General features: G+C 42.7%; 2 protein-coding genes across 2 annotated transcripts in view; one reads left to right on the top strand and one right to left on the bottom strand.

Annotated features, from left to right (window-relative positions):
* The window catches only part of myl6 (myosin, light chain 6, alkali, smooth muscle and non-muscle), a 207088-nt gene that overhangs the window by 19232 nt on the left and 167664 nt on the right, over positions 1-20192 (bottom strand). The gene's annotated exons all lie outside the window — the stretch shown is intronic.
* On the top strand, positions 1877-13084 carry endou (endonuclease, polyU-specific). The gene is made up of 9 exons (XM_055222098.1): positions 1877-1950; positions 3596-3718; positions 5645-5758; positions 9423-9588; positions 9778-9983; positions 10450-10563; positions 10628-10734; positions 11275-11417; positions 12917-13084. Exons 1-9 carry the CDS (start codon positions 1893-1895, stop codon positions 13029-13031), a joined length of 1146 nt encoding a protein of 381 aa, XP_055078073.1. The 5' UTR covers positions 1877-1892; the 3' UTR covers positions 13032-13084.

The following is a 20192-nucleotide window of genomic DNA, read 5'->3' as shown; positions in this document are numbered from 1 at the left end:
GTGTGGAATAATCATGGCATTAAAATATGTTAAAGCGGCCTCTACTGTCAGGCTGTTCCTCATGTGTCTGAGGGAAGAGATGTTGTAGCGGATTGAATTGCATACTTTTTTATATGCTTTTTGAAAGACAAAGTCTGGTCCAAATGAACCCCCAGATACTTCGTCTCTGTTACAATGTTTAGTTTTATTCCATTGACAAAGATGTTAGGCCTGTCTTTAATTCTATTAGTTTAGTTTCCGTTTGATGTTAGTCATGTAAATACAATTGGTCAAGGTGATGAGCTCAGTCCTAATGTCAAATGTGAATCACCAATAGCTGAATCAGGAAGCATCTGCTGTCGGGGGCCCCAGAGACAAATTTAGTTTAGGGCCTCCTGAAAGCTAGGGCGGGCCCCACTATTGTGAGTACATTTGGGGTGTTTTTGCTATAATCTGATCAGATTTGAGCTGTGGAGGTGAATAAGTCTCTCTTATAACTCATTATTGGGTCATTGTGCTGTTGATTTGTTGCAGCTCATGTTTTTTTTTTTTTTTATAAAACAGTCAATTAAAAATGGTTAACAGGGATTATTTTGCATCATTTAAATCTTAATCAGTGACATAAAGTAGTTTCCATATTATCATTTATTGCAATATTTCTCCGTAGTGAAATATCGTGCTTCAAAATGTGTTATCATGACAGGTCTAGTGTTACTTCACTGCATTTCTAAAAAAGTAATTTTAAGGCATTCTTTGCCCTTGCCTTTTTTGTATTCATATATATTATTATCTATCTGTTTGACTGAATTCCTAAATCCTTATGTGTATTGATATGTAATATTATCTATCTCCTGACCTAATTTTCATGATATTATCTGTTGTTACACACGGGCATATCTCTTGTCTGTTAGCTCTGTTAGCGTACAAGCCACTTGGACTAGATTAAGACTGGTACCATTATTTTGATGGTATAAACACACTGTGTGTATGTTCATTTGTGAGCATACACACAACAGCTCTTTGACAATTGTGCACCATTGATTTAATAAATCTGACTTTTTGATTCAAGACAACTTGATACTTATTGATTTAATATATTTTTAAGGTTTTTACTATTAATCTGATTACAATAATTGATTAATTTGAAGTTACTCACAGGGTTTCAGTTAAAACTGTCAGTTGGTAGAGGAGAGAAGGAGGGGGAGAGAGAAAGAGGAGAGCGAGAGAGAGGAGGAAAGAAGGAGCGAGTAAAAGATAGGAGAGAGGGAGGAGATAGGAGGAAAAATGGAGGAGAATAGTAGAGGAGAGAGAAAGATGAGAGGGAGAGAGAGAAGGAGAGAAGGAAAGAGTGAGACAGAGGGACGAAGAGAGAGAAAGAGGAGAGTGAGAGTGGTGAAGAGAAGAAGTGAAAAAGTGCTGTATAAAAATGTGTCTGTTTACTGTTTATTTCACTACAATGAGTCTCTAGTCTTTAAGTTTTCTATCAGCCTAAAAGTCATTACACGAGAAATACGTCTCCAAAGATTTATTTTCTTATCTGTAATGAAAATCGCCACATGAAGAAGCCTCTATTTACATTTCACCATTTTATGTTTAAACTCCGAGGTCAAAAAGAGCAGGTGACAGATGTGCATGTTCCCATGGGTGTGTGCGACGACCTGTTTGTCACACGACGCTCAAAATGAATCAGAAAAATAAACACTTTATGTTCTCTCAAAATAAAAATATTTCGTTGTTCTTAATGCTAAATCCTGTTGTATTTGTTAAACGTTTATTTCATTTAGAGGCAGTGCTTTGACTGTACAGTCTAGTGACGGTTGTGAGCATGCTCAGTAGTCGTGTCCACCCACAACAGTATAAAATGCAGTACTTTTAAAATACTCTGTCTCATTTCTACTTCACAGGGAGGAATCATGAAGTTTATCACGGCTCTGGTTCTGTGGGTGGCTCTATTCACTCGGGGACACACTAGTAAGTCTAATATTTATATTTTGTCTTGTTATGGATTTATATTTAAATCCATCTGCCACTGAAAAGACTATTTATGAGGTTTTAGCTTAAATGCGACATTTTCAGGACTTTTCCCCATTCAAAAGATAAAATATTTTCTCTTTAAATTGTTAATTGCTTTATTATTATTATTATTATTATTATTATTATTATTATTATTATTATTAATAATAATAATAATAATAATAATAATAATAATAATAATAATAATAATAATAATATCATCATCATACGAATAAACATGAATTTTATGATTTTTTTTAATTTTTAATTTACTTTACATTTTGAATCTCAAAGTGTTACAGTAAAAGAACAACAACAATAATGATAAAAAAAAAAAAAAACATCTATAGACAAAACTAGCAAGAATTTGCTTTAAGCCTGACCGGGTCCTGTCTGAGCTGTGTGATACACTCTGTATACACTGTATATATAATTGGACATTGCTAACCTGCTGCTGCTGCATTCCAAATAAGTGCGCTTTTGGCTCCATCGACTCTGGCTCCAATTCACTTTCTGTGTAAATTTTAATTATTATATCTAAATAAGTACACTGCAGCTTTAAAACAAAAAAACTTGAGGAACTGAAACTACCTGAAACTGTGTAATCCCTCGTCGTCCAGGTCTGATCCATAGCAAAAGATGAAGTTTAAATCTGTCAACTGGACAAATTTGTATTATTTTTTTGTTTATTGCTGCATGTTGTACACTGCCATATTCAGTATAATATAACCATAATAGAACTGAGATGTACACACTGTCAGTAAACACAACAAAGAACCAGGAAGACCAACTAGACTCTTAACTCCCAGCTCATACTCTCCCCCCAGTGTCCTATGATCTGACCTTTTTAAAAATGTTCTGTAAATATACTCAGATAAGTGCCACGAAGTGCACTGCAAAAAGACATCTACAAGTTTCATGTTTAAACTATTATGAAATTCTACTTTTATATACAATGTACTGTCTGGTGGTACATGGCAACAGGCTCTGGGGACAGTAGCATGCTAGCTAGCTCACTGTGCCGCAAAGCTAACAGTCACTTTTATTAAAATCATAAAAATCTAAAATAAACAAACCTATTAAAACTCAAATTACTTAAAGTCAAGACTACCCCGCTGTTTTTAAATGTAGAATACTTCAGTATGTGGCGTTGTTTTAATATTTATAATGCCTCAAAGTTAGCATTAGCAAACATGTCTCTTTCTAAACACAGAAGTATCTCTGGTTGAGTATTCATTTTATTTGTGTATTGTTTAACATGTGACAGTGACATCCACCTGCAGCTCCTTGTCCACTGTCTGACCATAACCCCCGAACCTCTGACCCCTGACCCCTAACCCACCTGCAGCTCCCTGTCCACTGTCTGATTGTTAAATATTTCTTCATTTTAGCGTAACTCGCCAAAAACCTCATAGAGATAAAACTGAACAGGAAGTAGTGACGCTAACAGGTTGAGGGCGCTGTTGTGCACGGAGCCAAATATCTTAGTCTCATGGATAGAGAGTGAGTGGTTGGCGGTGCAGAGAGGTCATTGGCACAGAATGGCAGCCACCTTTCCCTCAGTTTGCCTCGAGGCAGCTGTGTGACCCTGTTGTTGTTGCAGATTCCCTGGACTCCTGCGTGGGGCGCTGTGGCTACGGTACAGACAGTGACTTCACCTGTCAGTGTAACCCGTCATGTGAGAAATACGGCGACTGCTGCTCCGACTACGTACAAGTCTGCAAATGTAAGACTCTGGTTTAGTGTAATGTCGACTTTTAAGAACTATTTTAAATCTTTACCTTTTGTTCTACTGTTTATTCCTGTACTAAAAAAATAATATCATGCTGAGGCCCTGTGATGGAGCTGTATCTACAGTTACACCACGTAGGCTGATTAACAGAGGACAGTTAGACTGTCCAATTTAGTTCACATTCTCTGTAAGAAGATAACATCCAGCCCTACTGAAACTAATCTGAAACTTGCTGTGCTCAATGTCAGATCTTTATGTAACAAATTATTTTTAATTAATGATCTTATTTCTTTTAATCTTAATTTTATGTTTTTAACCGAAACATGGCTTGACAAAAACACAGGTAATGCAATTCTAGTGGAATCAACTCCACCCAACTTCAAATTTGAATCTGAAACATGAGTAAACAAAAAGGGTGGAGGGTGTGGAAGGTGTGTGTAGATTTTTTAGAGATAAGGTAGTTACTCACAAGTTGTCATCTGGGCTGTTTCCATCTTTTGAGTATGTCTCATTTAAAATGGAGCTAAAACAATCCCCCTCCACACTCTACTTAGTCATATACAAACCTCCCCAGCACTGTCTGAGTTTTATTGATGATGATGATTTTACTGAGATACTTTCAGTCGTATGCACAGACTTTGATGGTTTAGTCATCACAGGTGATTTTAATGTACATGTGGATAATGTGTTTGACAGAAACGCTAAAGAGCTCAGTTCTGTCCTTGAAACCTTTGGTCTGACTCAGCATGTCAGCGAGCCCACCCACATGAGGAATCAGCGTTTCAGTTTTATGCAGCTAAAACCTGGAACAATCTTCCTAGAGATGTGAGACAGGCCTCTACTGTGACAATGTTTAAATCCAGGCTCAAAACGGTTCTGTTTAGCTGTGCATACGACTGAAAGGTTTTTATTCTGCACTCTTCTGATTCAATGTTAATTTTATGATGATTATTTGCGATTATTTATGTTTTGATTTGTGTGATTTTAATGTCTTTCTTATTCTGCAAAGCACTTTGAATTACTTTGTGTACAAATTGTACTATACAAATAAACTTGCCTTGCCTTTGCTGCTGCAACACTGAAAATTCCAGACTGTGGGACGATCGCAGCACTTTACAGTAAATGGTTTTGGCGAGTGTTTATGTTAAAGTCTATTCAGATTATATTACTGTGGTTGTAGCAGTATCAGTAATATCAGTACAGTAGCAGTAGTAGTAGTAGTAGCAGTAGAAGTAGTAAACTGTTGTTTTATTAGTTTAATATTTCGCATTAAAATCATTGACCTGAGTTTAAATGTCCTCTCTGTCCTCATCATGTCTCATCATGTCTCCTCTGTCCTCAGCCTCCTCATCTTTAAATGCCCTTTCTGTCCTCATCATGTCCTCTCTGTCCTCATCATGTCTCCTCTGTCCTCATCGTGTCTCCTCTGTCTTCTTCATGTCCTCTCTGTCCTCATCTTTAATGTGCTCTCTGTCTTCATCATGTCCTCTCTGTCCTCATCATATCTCCTCTGTCCTCATCATGTCTCCTCCATCTTCATCATGTCTTCTCTGTCCTCATCATGTCTCCTCTGTCTTCATCATGTCTCCTCTGTCTTCATCATGTCTCCTCTGTCCTCATCATTTCCTCTCTGTCCTCATCATGTCTCCTCCGTCTTCATCATGTCTTCTCTGTCCTCATCATGTCTTCTCTGTCCTCATCATGTCTCCTCTGTCTTCATCATGTCTCCTCTGTCCTCATCATGTCTCCTCTGTCTTCATCATGTCTCCTCTGTCCTCATCATTTCCTCTCTGTCCTCATCATGTCTCCTCTGTCCTCATCATTTCCTCTCTGTCCTCATCATGTCTTCTCTGTCCTCATCATGTCCTCTCTGTCCTCATCATGTCTCCTCTGTTCTCATCATGTCCTCTCTGTCCTCAGCGTCCTCGTCTTGTAAAAATCGCTGTGATGAAACTTACAATTCCCAGAATGAATGTCACTGTAACTCCAAGTGCAGCCAGTACAACAACTGCTGTGAGGACTACGACCAAGTGTGTGAGTCACTGTCAACACAAAAACACAACACACACACACACACACACACACACACAAAAACAACACTTGCAGAAAACCCCGTGAGCCCTCACCTGTCTCACCCGTCGCACCCGTTGCACCTGTCTCACCTGTCACATTCTCAGGCGCTGCAGTGCTCTTATCGCACCTGCACAAATTCACAATCAGGAACAGAAACAAGACACGTGAAGCTATTTTTATGTTTCTGTGTAAAAGCCGACAGACACACAGGTGCAGAGGCTGTTATAAATACACACGGGTGTCACAAAGATCAGAGATTAAGACCATGTTGCCATAGCGATTAACAATTTATTATATCTTTTGAAATCTTTTGGGAAAATGTCCTCAAAATTATGTACATAGGAAGAAGCTCAAATCCAGCTTCTTTTAATATATTTTTCTTTGAGTAGCACAAAGAAACATATATGAATTAATAGTATTTTATGTGCTTGTTTCCATGGAGATGTTGTTACTTTGGCAACAGTGCTCCACAGTATGGCATTAAACTTATATCTCCATGGACATGAGGTTACAGGTCAGATCTGTGGGGAAATTCTGTAGTTTTAGCTCTCATGCCTTGATGACGAAGCGAGTAAAACTTTAAAGAAGAACCTTTTTTTTCTTCTCGTCTTGTCTTGAAAAAGTCCTAGTAACAAACGAAATCTTAACAATCCTTAGGTAATGTGCTGAAATGTGTCAGTACAAATGTGCCGTGGCTGCTGTTTACAGTGCGTTCTTTAGGTGGTGCAGGTGGCAGTAGTTTAAAGTGCACTTTTGTTGGAGGTGGGCAGTAGTTAAAGTGCGTTCTTGTTGCAGGTGGAGGCGGGGGCAGTAGTTTAAAGTGCGTTCTTGTTACAGGTGGAGGCGGGGGGAGTAGTGTAACATGTGTTCTTGTTCCAAGTGGAGGCGGGCGTAATTGTTAACGCACTTTAAACTACTGCCCCCGCCTCCACTTGGAACAAGGACGCACTTTAACTACTGCCCACCTCCAACAAAAGTGCACTTTAAACTACTGCCACCTGCACCACCTAAAGAACGCACTGTAAACAGCAGCCACGGCACATTTGTACTGACACATTTCAGCACATTACCTAAGGATTGTTAAGATTTCGTTTGTTACTAGGACTTTTTCAAGACAAGACGAGAAGAAAAAAAAGGTTGTTCTTGTCCTTGTTCCAGGTGGAGGGGGGGGCAGTAGTTTAAAGTGCGTTCTTGTTGCAGGTGGAGGCGGGGGAAGTTAAAGTGCGTTCTTGTTGCAGCTGGAGGCGGGGGCAGTAGTTTAAAGTGTGTTTATGTTGCAGGTGGAGGCGGGGGCAGTAGTTTAAAGTGCGTTTATGTTGCAGGTGGAGGCGGGGGCAGTAGTTTAAAGTGCGTTTATGTTGCAGGTGGAGGCGGGGGCAGTAGTTTAAAGTGCGTTCTTGTTGCAGTTGGAGGAGGGGGCAGTAGTTTAAAGTGCGTTCTTGTTGCAGGTGGAGGCGGGGGAAGTTAAAGTGCGTTCTTGTTGCAGCTGGAGGTGGGGGCAGTAGTTTAAAGTGCGTTTATGTTGCAGGTGGAAGCGGGGGCAGTAGATTAAAGTGCGTTTATGTTGCAGGTGGAGGCGGGGACAGTAGTTTAAAGTGCGTTTATGTTGCAGGTGGAGGCGGGGGCAGTAGTTTAAAGTGCGTTTATGTTGCAGGTGGAGGCGGGGGCAGTAGTTTAAAGTGCGTTCTTGTTGCAGTTGGAGGAGGGGGCAGTAGTTTAAAGTGCGTTTATGTTGCAGGTGGAGGCGGGGGCAGTAGTTTAAAGTGCGTTCTTGTAGCAGCTGGAGGCGGGGGCAGTAGTTTAAAGTGCGTTTATGTTGCAGGTGGAAGCGGGGGCAGTAGATTAAAGTGCGTTTATGTTGCAGGTGGAGGCGGGGGCAGTAGTTTAAAGTGCATTCTTGTTGCAGGTGGAGGCGGGGGCAGTAGTTTAAAGTGCGTTCTTGTTGCAGGTGGAGGCGGGGGCAGTAGATTAAAGTGCGTTTATGTTGCAGGTGGAGGAGGGGGCAGTAGTTTAAAGTGCGTTTATGTTGCAGGTGGAGGCGGGGGCAGTAGTTAAAGTGCGTTTATGTTCCAGGTGGAGGCGGGGGCAGTAGATTAAAGTGCGTTCTTGTTCCAGGTGGAGGCGGGGGCAGTAGTTTAAAGTGTGTTTATGTTGCAGGTGGAGGCGGGGGCAGTAGTTTAAAGTGCGTTTATGTTGCAGGTGGAGGCGGGGGCAGTAGTTAAAGTGCGTTTATGTTCCAGGTGGAGGCGGGGGCAGTAGATTAAAGTGCGTTCTTGTTCCAGGTGGAGGCGGGGGCAGTAGTTTAAAGTGTGTTTATGTTGCAGGTGGAGGCGGGGGCAGTAGATTAAAGTGTGTTCTTGTTGCAGGTGGAGGCGGGGGCAGTAGATTAAAGTGCGTTTATGTTGCAGGTGGAGGAGGGGGCAGTAGTTTAAAGTGCGTTTATGTTGCAGGTGGAAGCGGGGGCAGTAGATTAAAGTGCGTTTATGTTGCAGGTGGAGGCGGGGGCAGTAGTTTAAAGTGCATTCTTGTTGCAGGTGGAGGCGGGGGCAGTAGTTTAAAGTGCGTTCTTGTTGCAGGTGGAGGCGGGGGCAGTACATTAAAGAGCGTTCTTGTTGCACGTGGAGGCGGGGGCAGTAGTTTAAAGTGCGTTTATGTTGCAGGTGGAGGCGGGGGCAGTAGTTAAAGTGCGTTTATGTTCCAGGTGGAGGCGGGGGCAGTAGATTAAAGTGCGTTCTTGTTCCAGGTGGAGGCGGGGGCAGTAGTTTAAAGTGTGTTTATGTTGCAGGTGGAGGCGGGGGCAGTAGATTAAAGTGCGTTCTTGTTGCAGGTGGAGGCGGGGGCAGTAGATTAAAGTGCGTTTATGTTGCAGGTGGAGGAGGGGGCAGTAGATTAAAGTGCATTCTTGTTGCAGGTGGAGGCGGGGGCAATAGTTTAAAGTGCGTTCTTGTTGCAGGTGGAGGTGGGGGCAGTAGATTAAAGTGCGTTTATGTTGCAGGTGGAGGCGGGGGCAGTAGTTTAAAGTGCGTTTATGTTGCAGGTGGAGGCGGGGGCAGTAGATTAAAGTGCGTTTATGTTGCAGGTGGAGGCGGGGGCAGTAGATTAAAGTGCGTTTATGTTGCAGGTGGAGGCGGGGGCAGTAGTTTAAAGTGCGTTTATGTTGCAGGTGGAGGCGGGGGCAGTAGTTTAAAGTGCGTTTATGTTGCAGGTGGAGGCGGGGGCAGTAGATTAAAGTGCGTTCTTGTTGCAGGTGGAGGCGGGGGCAGTAGATTAAAGTGCGTTTATGTTGCAGGTGGAGGAGGGGGCAGTAGATTAAAGTGCATTCTTGTTGCAGGTGGAGGCGGGGGCAATAGTTTAAAGTGCGTTCTTGTTGCAGGTGGAGGTGGGGGCAGTAGATTAAAGTGCGTTTATGTTGCAGGTGGAGGCGGGGGCAGTAGTTTAAAGTGCGTTTATGTTGCAGGTGGAGGCGGGGGCAGTAGATTAAAGTGCGTTTATGTTGCAGGTGGAGGCGGGGGCAGTAGATTAAAGTGCGTTTATGTTGCAGGTGGAGGCGGGGGCAGTAGTTTAAAGTGCGTTTATGTTGCAGGTGGAGGCGGGGGCAGTAGTTTAAAGTGCGTTTATGTTGCAGGTGGAGGCGGGGGCAGCGTGGTGTCGGACGCTGACATTAAGTCCATCTCGCAGGTTCTTTTCACTCTGGACTCAAACAAAGCGTCTGCGTCTCAGCTGATCCTCGAGCCTCAGACGTTGATCCCAGACTCACAGACGAGCGCCCAGACTGACCACGCCCCCAAACCGTGAGAGGAAACACACACTGTACATGTGACCTTTGAACTGTCTGTATACTGCCCCCTACTGTTTAAACGCGGTACTACACTCACATCTGAACTTGTGATATTTAGTTGTAAACCTCTGACCAATGACACAATCACCTTAATCAGGATAATCCCAGTATTTAAAGTTGTAGAAATGCGTTCTTCTTCTAGTCTGTTCCGTTACCTGGACGAGGGGACGCTGTTCTCCAGACCCACCTACGCCGCCCTGCTGGCCGTGCTGGATAACTACAGGAGGATGACGGGGCAGACGGAGGCGTTCACACAGCAGCAGCTTCAGGAGCAGGAGCACTTTGTGAGAGAGACCATGTCCAACACTGAAGTGGGCAGAGAGCTCTTCGCTTTCCTCTATACTAAAGGTGACAGGGTTTAAAGGGCCTCGCAAACAAGAAACACTCTGTTCCACCTTGTGATGTCATCATGTGTAATACAGGAAGTGCTCTGCTGTGTTTTTAAACTCCATACACCGTCACTAGAATCATTTGGATCATTTCAGCCCTAGGTTATCAGGGGAGTGAGGAGAGGAGTGAGGAGGTGATGAGGGGAGGGAAGAGGTGATGAGGTGAGGAGGGAGGAGGTGATGAAGGGAGGGAGGAGGTGATGAGGGGAGTGAGGAGGTGATGAGGGGAGGGAAGAGGTGATGAGGTGAGGAGGGAGGAGGTGATGAAGGGAGGGAGGAGGTGATGAGAGGAGGGAGGAGGTGATGGGGGTGATGAGGGGGGGAGGAGGTCATAACGTTCATCTGAAGTGCAAACAGTGGTATTTTTACAAATCCTCTGATACTGAAATGTGAGATTTTCTTCTCTCTTCTCTTCTCTCTTTCAGGAGTGTACTCGTCTGAGGAGGAGTTTCTTCAGGACTTAAAGATGATGTGGTTTGGCCTTTACTCTCGCAGTAATGGACAGCTGGACTCCAGTGGCTTTGAGCACATCTTTGCAGGTCTGGATCAAACACAAACACATATATTTATATTTGATTTATTAAATTTTAAGTGTCTTTCCAGGTGAGGTGAAGGGGGGAAAAGTGTCTGGTTTCCATAACTGGATCCAGTTTTATCTTCTGGAGAAAAGAGGACAGCTCAACTACTACAGCCACAGCTTCAACGGGCCGGTGCGTGTCTGAAACTGTGTTTGAACATTGGCACGCTAGCTAGCTCAGGTTTCTCAAATGCTGACTTTTATTAAAAGTGTGAAATAGATATGCTACTAAAAATTTAAAAAAACAAAAAGTTAATTAAAGACTACACAATTATTTTTTTAAATGTAGAATACTTTAGTTTGTGGTGTTTAATATGAATTATGCCTCAAAATTAGCATTAGCGTTAGCACTGAGACACAAATATCTCTCTTTCTAAACTCAGTATTCACCTCATTTGTTTAGTTTTTTACATGTTTATGACGCAGCAAAAAACTCACAGAAATAAAACTGCAGGAGTTAGTGACACTAACAGTGAGGTTGGGGGCGCTGTTCTGCATACAGCCAAATACTTAAGTTTGTAGGTCTCTCATTACAAAAAGTCAGGTGCTGATATTTAAGCTGCGGTGCCCAGTATATTGTATTGTATTGATTCAGTGCTCTGATTCAGAGCTCTGATTCAGTGCTGTGGCTGTGGTTGCAGAGTGTCTTTAACTCTATTCCCTGTCTCCACAGTGGACTTCATACCCGGACGTGTTGGGGATGCAGTTTAATTGGGATGGGTACTACAAACAGGTGGGCTCTGCTGTGATCGGCTGCAGTCCTGAGTTTGACTTCGCCCTGTACAGTCTCTGTTACATCACACGGCCTGGAAAAATGTGAGTGAGGCTCTAGAGGTTTATACAGATTTATACATGTTTATACAGGTTTATACAGGTCTATACGGGTTTATACAGGTTTATAAAAATGTATGCAGGTTTATGCAGGTTTATACATGTTTATACATGTTTATGCAGGTTTATACAGGTTTATACGGGTTTATACGGGTTTATGCAGGTTTATACGGGTTTATACAGGTTTATACGGGTTTATACAGGTTTATACGGGTTTATACGGGTTTATGCAGGTTTATACGGGTTTATACAGGTTTATACGGGTTTATACAGGTTTATGCAGGTTTATACAGGTTTATACAGGTTTATACATGTTTATACATGTTTATGCAGGTTTATACAGGTTTATAGAGGTTTATGCAGGTTTATACATGTTTATGCAAGTGTATACATGTTTATGCAGGTTTATACATGTTTATACATGTTTATGCAGATTTATACATGTTTATGCAGGTTTATACATGTTTATACATGTTTATGCAGGTTTATACAGGTTTATACATGTTTATGCAGGTTTATACAGGTTTATAGAGGTTTATGCAGGTTTATACATGTTTATACAGGTTTATACATGTTTATACATGTTTATACATGTTTATGCAGGTTTATACAGGTTTATGCAGGTTTATACATGTTTATACATGTTTATGCAGGTTTATACATGTTTATACATGTTTATACATGTTTATACATGTTTATGCAGGTTTATACAGGTTTATGCAGGTTTATACATGTTTATACATGTTTATGCAAGTTTATACATGTTTATGCAGGTTTATACAGGTTTATGCAGGTTTATACATGTTTATACGGATTTATACGGGTTTATACTGGTTTATATGGGTTTAGTTAGTTAGTTAGTCTTTATTTTGAAGGGACAATGTACAGAGACATTATGCTCATAAAACAGAGATGATCTGCACCAGATTATAAACAGCTAGTTTTCATCTGCAGTCCCTGAGTCCCTGGTTTATACATGTTTATATGGGTTTATACGGGTTTATGCAGGTTTGAACATGTTTATACATGTTTATTCATGTTTATACAGGTTTATACAGATTTATACAGGTGACACAATGCACACATTAGCAAACACAGTTTGATAAGTTTAAAAACTCAGGAAAAAATACAAAATGGATTTAAACAGCACATTTCAGGAGGCTATGATCAATCCGAGCGTTCATGGTCCTGTTTAAGAGTTTGAGTTTGAACAAAACGATGAGAGTGACTAACTAAAAAACTGTTGGCTAATGCTACTGCTAATGCTAGCTAGTGTGTGACTGTAATGTTATTTGAGAGGTCTTGTTTAACAGCACAAATCAGCTCACCTGTTGTAGTTCAGATAAGTCAGTTCTTTATGGTCAGATTGTGTAAAAACAAAACTCAGATTAAAGTCTAATTTGAGTAACAGAGCTTCAGACAGAGCAGAGCCTCTTGTTAGCATCACACTTCCATATTGTTTATCACATCTGTTTGTTGTGCAGGTGTAGACTGAGTTTGGGAGGGAAGGAGCTCCGGATCCAGACTTACACTTGGGACAAAACCACCTACGGAGACGGCAAAAAGTACATCGGATCTGCATTCCCGGCCACGCCCTGAACAGCCAATCATGTGCAACCATATTCAGTCACGCCCCTTCAACAACCAATCACTTATGATTAAACTGAGGAGCGAGTGAATAAAACTCTACAAATAAACATGGCATAAGCCACACGGATTTTTTTTTTCTTTGAGAAATTTAAAGGTGTACTATGGAACTTTCCACCATCTGCTTGTCTCCATGGAGATGTTTTTGTTTTTTTTGTTTTTTCCCACAATACAGCATTAAACTTATCTGCATTGGTTCAGTTCTGGGAGTCTTTATTACGAAAATGCCTTGGTGAATGGTCGGCCACTTGGTTGTCTCCATGGAGATGTTCCACAAAATAGCATTGAACTTTTCTATCTCCATGGAAACAAGCAGGTGACATAACCAGGCCAAGTAACAGGTCAGATCTGTGGAGAGGCAACCCTGCCCTCAGTAAGAATGCATGAAGCACAATACATTTTCTATGCAATAAAAACACATAAAATTGAATGAATGTAAGCTATATACATAATGCCATATTGTGGAAAATTCCAGACAAGGAAAAAACATGTGACAAAAGCAGGTGACAGACCCTCCACCAAAAAACTCTGTCATCTTAACAGGTTTAATCTAGGACTGGTTTAGTTCTGGGCTTGTCCCTGTTGAGTTCCTCTTTAGTCCTGTTTTAGTTCTGGTTTACTCCTGGTTTATTCCTGGTTTAGTCCTGGTTTAGTCCTAGTTTAGACCTAGTTTAGTCCTGGTTTATTCCTGATTTAGTCCTGGTTTAGTCCCGGTTCAGTCCTGGTTTATTCCTGATTTAGTCCTGGTTCAGTCCTGGTTTAGACCTGATTTAGTCCTGGTTTATTCCTGATTTAGTCCTGGCTCTGTCCGAGTTTAGTCCTGTTTTATTCCTGGTTTAGTCCTAGTTTAGACCTAGTTTAGTCCTGGTTTAGTTCTGGTTCAGTCCTGGTTTAGACCTGGTTTAATCCTGATTTAGTCCTGGTTCAGTCCTGGTTTAGTCCTGGTTTAGTCCTGGTTCAGTCCTGATTTAGTCCTGGTTCAGTCCTGGTTTAGTCCTGGTTTAGTCCTGGTTCAGTCCTGGTTTAGTCCTGGTTTATTCCTGATTTAGTCCTGGCTCTGTCTGAGTTTAGCCCTGTTTTAGTCCTGGTTCAGTCTGTGCATTTCCACTTTAAAGATGTTTTCAGATCGTCCCAATCTGCTCCGTCTCGTGAGACTCCATTGAAACTTTAACATCAAATGAACCAATAAAATAATCACATTTACCTCGGCCCTGAGCTGTTGCAACTCGGACTGGATTAAACACAACAGCCCATTGTCTCCTTCGTCTACCCCCAAAAACGAACCAAAACTAGAACGCTTTTTTGGTGGATAATCGGCGAAAACAAAACGCCGTAAACATCTTTTTCTGCTTGACCTGGTCTGAACAGAAACCACCAGCCAAATCTGGTTTTATCCCGGGTGTTTAGGACGGGGTGGAGAGGGGGGCCAGACGGGGGTGCAGAGGGGGGTGCAGAGTGGGGTGCAGAGGGGGTCCGGGGGGGCAGAGGGGGGTCCAGAGGGGGGCGCTCATCTATCGTGACTAACAGGATAAGCCCTGGTCTGCCGACAGGACAGGCGCAGCTTTAAGACGCCTGTCACTGATCCTTTTGTGTGTGAGGTGTATTCAAGCAGAGCAGCACGGGAGAGGACAGGGGCGGGCAGGAGCGGGCAGGAGCGGGCAGGAGCGGGCAGGAGCGGGCAGGAGCGGGCAGGAGCGGGCAGGAGGACACATGAGTAAACAGGAGCAGGCAGGAGAATACAGGAGTACACAGAAGTAGACAGGAGCAGACAGGAGGAGACAGGAGCATCAGCTGAATTTAAGAGTAAAGTTTAGTCATTACAACATTCACTGGGACAGAGGTGGACACAGAGGCAGTCTGCGTAGTCCGGTCTGACCAGGCTCCTGTGTAAAGTCTGGGTAGTCTGGTCTGACTAGGCTTCTTTATAAAAGCCGTGAGTAAAGTGAGGCTGGTGATTGTCATGATCAGTGTGACCTGTGCGTCCCGTCACAAATGTAATAAAGCTTTTGTACAGATCTTTAGAGAAAGTACAAAACGTCCTCTTATTACAAACGCACACATATTTCTGTGGTGAAAATGAGCAGAGTAAATCTCCTCCGTCAGCACTGCTCCTTTTAAAACTCAAACTGAATCCAATTAAAGCTCAAATAAAAGAAAAACCATCAATTGTGTCTTTTGTGGCTCACACAACTTCATAATCAAATTATAGCTGCCCCCCCCCCAGCGCCCCCACGAGCCCCCCCACAAGCCCCCGGCCAGCGCCCCCGCCAGCGCCCCACACAGCCTCTGAGCTCCACCTGACTTTTGTTTTCTAATTATATTAGCCTCTCCCTTTAGCGCGCTACGCTAATGGCAGCACTAGCCCAGCTGCACATGCAGAAACAAAGCTGCTTATGGAGCAGACAATGGCCCCGTGAAGAGAGGCCTGAAGCGGTCAGCGCTCACCGGGGGGTGCCGCAGCTCTGACACGGCTGTGGGACAGGGGTGAGGGGGCAAGAGAACAACATACACAGGGGAGTTGTATAAACACACGAGATGTATAAACACACAAGATAAATAAACATACGAGATATAATGTTGTTTCCTCATCACAAACAGACCTGGAGTTGTGTTTTGTTTCATTCACACATGTTTAACGCACAAACCCTGTATATTTAGGCTGAGTTATTCTTTCAAACAGAATACACCCTGTGCCACTGTGTAATGTCATGTGGTAATACAGGAAGTGCTTCACTGGGTTTTTTAACTCCACACACCTTCACTAGAATCATTTGGATGATTTCAGTCCTGGAATTGCCAATCTCTACTGAACTAAAGGTAAAAGGAGCTGATAACTTGAAAACCACCAGTTCATGCTTTGGAGATGTAGACAGATTAATAATAAAGTGAGTCTCAAACATGTGTGAATGAAACAAAACATAACTCCAGGTATGTTTTTGAAGCGGTAACAGTGTTCTAACACATTCTTATTGTCATCATGGCCTTGGAGGGTCCTGCTCAGGTCCTGGTCTTTGCCTTGACCCAGGACCTGCAGGGCCACTGTGGTTAAGTTGAGTCTGAAGCTGACGTGGGACCATGAAACTGAGAGGAACAGTCATTCTGGGCTGAGACCAGATGTGAGAGTCAAACACAGGCTTATATCTGTATCACGGCACAATGGCACACTTAACCAGGAGGCCTCAGGTTCTATACCCTTTATCCTCATCTATTATAGAGCTGACATATTGGACTTATCATGGGGCTGTGTCGAGAGACGAGATGGTGTGGGGTCAAAACACTGGAACAATAAAACAGGACGTATAGATTTGGACTAGTCACCTGCTAAAAAGAAATGAGTTTAACGTTCCTTTTTCATGTGCAATACAGATCTGGTTTAGCCCTGGTTTAGTAGCTTGATGTAGTTTGTTCTTTTTGCTGACACAGTTTGAGGCTCGTCTCGAGAGGACAGGACTTGTGAGGACAGGACTCTGACAGACGGAGGCTCCTTCAGTCTGACCGGAGCTCGGGGACTGGACCAGGTCTGTGTCCAGCCTCTGTGTCCCTGTCCCTCCAGACTCGGTGTGTGTCTGAGTGAGAGTCTATGTGTGTCTGAGTGTCTGAGTGACCATGGGAATAACATGGGACATTACAGGACATTTGAGGATGACATGATTCAGAGGAGAATAGATTCAAAATAAACCATCTGATCCAGAGCAGAGACGCTAAAGCCATCTGTACAACCACAGATTGAGAAGTGGACAAATGAGTGTGACGTCATCGAGGCTAGAGCAGTCATAGCAACTAATCTGGAGCCGAGTTCCATATTTGGAATTCTGACCACGAGTATCATAGCAACCAAACAGCCAGCCTGGAGCGAGGCTGTTGAAGGTAACGCTTAGTAGGGAACGAGCGCTTAGCAACGCTGTCAATCAAACTTGTCGCTAATGCTTGTGGGAGTGACCACGGGGAAAGAAGGCAACTGATTTGTCTGTTATTAATATTCATATCTTGAGTTACAGACATAATAGTGAAAAAAAACCCCAGGATCATGTAGAGCGGGTTAATACAAACATTTAAGACCAAAATGACGAGTCTGACAGCAGCAGTTACAGAGAGAGAGGATACGGAAATCGAGCCAGTTGATGGAGCCGGAAGTGCGTCTATGATCACTTCCTGTTTTTTACTGTGATCGGGCTCACCTCTCCACAGATCTGTAACTAGGCCTGTGAGTGTCACTTGTTTCCATGGCGATAGATATATTTAATACCATGACGAGAAGACCCGTGGTTTGAGGGAAACAGTGATATTATCGGCTGATGAAAAAACAGAAACTGATTTTAGTCATTAACTTTGTGTCAGCTATTTGAAAGGTTGTAATTTGGATAAGGTTTTTGAAATTGGGCCTTTTCAGCCACCGTATATAAGCCATTCTCAAGATATATAATTATATTTAGTGTATTTTAGATGCACTGGCAGTAATTAAAACTGAAACCAGTCCGACATATATTACAGGAAGTCTAATGAAAACCACTCAAAACAGGACATCAGTGGAGACTCACCGTTTGGACCCAGAGCCCGGAGCAGTTTGTCCCAGAGCAGGGGGCAGGTGTGTGGGACAGACAGGCAGACGCTCAGGGAGGAGCAGAGGGAGGAGCAGAGGGAGGCTCCAAACCCCGGCACGCAACTGTGGAAGTGTGCAACTATGGTCAGATCAGTCAAACAAGGCACATCACCAGAGAATTTTCAAACCATCAAGACCTTTTTCTGCAGCAAAAAGCCATTTTTCACACTCAGTTTTTAAAAAGAATGTATTACTTTTTTCCACAATTATACCCAGAATGCATTTGGATAATATTTTGAGTTTTATGCTCTAAAGAAGAAGATAAAATTCAGCTGCTTGGCCAGACACAAACTTCACATGCACAGGTCCAGGTCCATTCAGCTGTTTCAGTGATCCGCCTCCTGCTCGTCTCCGTGGACATACATTTAATGCCACATTGTGGAGCATTCCAGGCAAAGCAACAACACGCGGCTGACACAAACAGGCTGTGAACCATCAGTCAGAAAAGTTCCATAGTGCATCTTTAAATGTGCACCAGCAGGAGACTCCATTTTATCATCATAACTGCAGTGATTTTAAAATGTTTTACTCCCTTTAGTCTAAACCGTCTGTTCCCTGAAAAGTTATTATTTTTGGCATCATTAGAACAAGAGAAAAACACCAAACAAGCAGTTAAAGAAACAGAAGCATGGTATTATTTTGAAGGAAGTTACAAGTAGGACAAGTGGGACAATAAGCAATAATGTCATTTATCGTGATGAAAAGTGGCATTTTTCATGTAATCGTGATAATCGCCAACAAAGATAATCACCATTGTGTCGCCAGAATGTGCAGAAAAACACTTCTCCCTGATGATCTCCTCTGGATCACTGCTGTTTTCACTTATAACAAAGTACAACACAATAACAGTGGTTTAAATATTCAGAATTCAAACTGTCAGCAACAATCATTATCGTGATGTAATCGTTAATCGCAGTCATTTTAGCCATGGTAACCAAATTTCAATATTATCCCATGTCTAGTCACAAGATGGCGGTTATAGCAGTTACATACAGGCCTATGAGCTCAAACGGGTCATATCTCATTTCTTCTCATTTTTAAAGTAAGTTATGTCGGTTTCTATTCTGTCGCATGAAAAACAAGCGCAGAGGCACAGGGATCGTTCTGTAGATTTTTACTGTCCATTACAGCAAAACAGTCAGGTTAAAGTCAAGTGAGCAGAGTCTGGAGCAGAGTCTGGAGCAGAGTCTGGAGCAGGGTCTGGAGCAGGGTCTGGAGCAGAGTCTGGAGCAGAGTCTGGAGCAGAGTCTGGAACAGAGTCTGGAGCAGGGTCTGGAGCAGGGTCTGGAGCAGGGTCTGGAACAGAGTCTGGAGCAGGGTCTGGAGCAGGGTCTGGAGCAGGGTCTGGAGCAGAGTCTGGAGCAGAGTCTGGAACAGAGTCTGGAACAGAGTCTGGAGCAGAGTCTGGAGCAGGGTCTGGAGTAGGGTCTGGAGCAGAGTCTGGAGCAGAGTCTGGAGCAGAGTCTGGAGCAGGGTCTGGAGCAGGGTCTGGAGCAGAGTCTGGAGCAGAGTCTAGTGGAGTCTGGTGGATTCTTGTGCAGAGTCTAGTGCTGAGTCTGTCAGGGTGAGATTGTACCAGGGTTTTTATACTACTAGAAGATTGGGGGTTAAATATTCTATAGACAAGATATTTAAAGCAAAGTCGAACAAGGTAAGTATTTTATAACTGTGTTTTATAGTCCTCCCAGAGTGGAAAGAGAAAATAAAAATAACAAAAAAGAAAAGAAAAAAGTGTTAGAGTTAGGGTTAGGTTACAGAGAACCAGAATGACTGGAACATTTATCTTCCCTTAGTGTGACATTTGACCACTGCTGCATGATGGGAAACAGAATGTTTTGCACCTTTGTGAGAAAGTAAGAAATGTATTACATTTATATACTGCCTGGTCAAAAAAAAAAAAAAAGAAAAAAAAAAAAAAGTCACCACCTGGATTTAACTAAGCAAATAGATATGAGCCTCCTCCAGTTGGTCAGGTCTAGGTTCAGCAACAGTCTGTGCTCAAAGAATGAGGTCAGCTGACACCTGAATATACTGAATGACCAGGTTATTCCATCAATGTTTTTTTTTTTTCTTCCCTGATGTCATGGGCATATTCCACTTTGTGCAGCGATCAGACTCGACCATCATCAGTGTAACATCTTTGCGAAAAATTAATGCAACACTGGATGGAAATAAATCTTGTGACACTGCAGAAGCGAAATCGAAACAATGCCACAGTGAATGTGTGCTGTAATCAAAGCTAAAGGCGGAACAACGAAATATTACAGTATGTGACCTATTTTTTTGATTACTTTTTTTTTTTTTTGGCCAGGCAGTGTATATTGTCCACAGTTACTTTATTTTAGCTCCACCATATTTACTCTTATTGCTTCAGATGATAAAAAGCCCAAACCAAAACTCAAACTCATAAGCCCATGTGCGCGCGTGGACGGGTGTCTGTGGGGCCCAAACACCTGCTCGTGCCCAGCTCTGGACTGTCACTTTGGGTTAGGCTCAGAGCGCGTCCCCCGTGA

Source organism: Periophthalmus magnuspinnatus, chromosome 5 (assembly GCF_009829125.3).
Source record: "Periophthalmus magnuspinnatus isolate fPerMag1 chromosome 5, fPerMag1.2.pri, whole genome shotgun sequence".
NCBI lineage: Eukaryota > Metazoa > Chordata > Actinopteri > Gobiiformes > Gobiidae > Periophthalmus > Periophthalmus magnuspinnatus.
Note: the sequence above shows the minus strand (reverse complement) of the source record. Positions and strands in the feature narration are given on the sequence as shown.

What these genes read in the sequence shown, in the direction of transcription:
- endou (XM_055222098.1), top strand. Translation starts at nt 1,893, where the DNA reads ATGAAGTTTATCACGGCTCTGGTTCTGTGGGTGGCTCTATTCACTCGG. An exon ending in ATTCACTCGGGGACACACTA is followed by an intron (nt 1,951 to 3,595) that starts GTAAGTCTAATA and finishes TTGTTGTTGCAG; the next exon opens with ATTCCCTGGACTCCTGCGTG. An exon ending in ACTGACCACGCCCCCAAACC is followed by an intron (nt 9,589 to 9,777) that starts GTGAGAGGAAAC and finishes TTCTTCTTCTAG; the next exon opens with TCTGTTCCGTTACCTGGACG.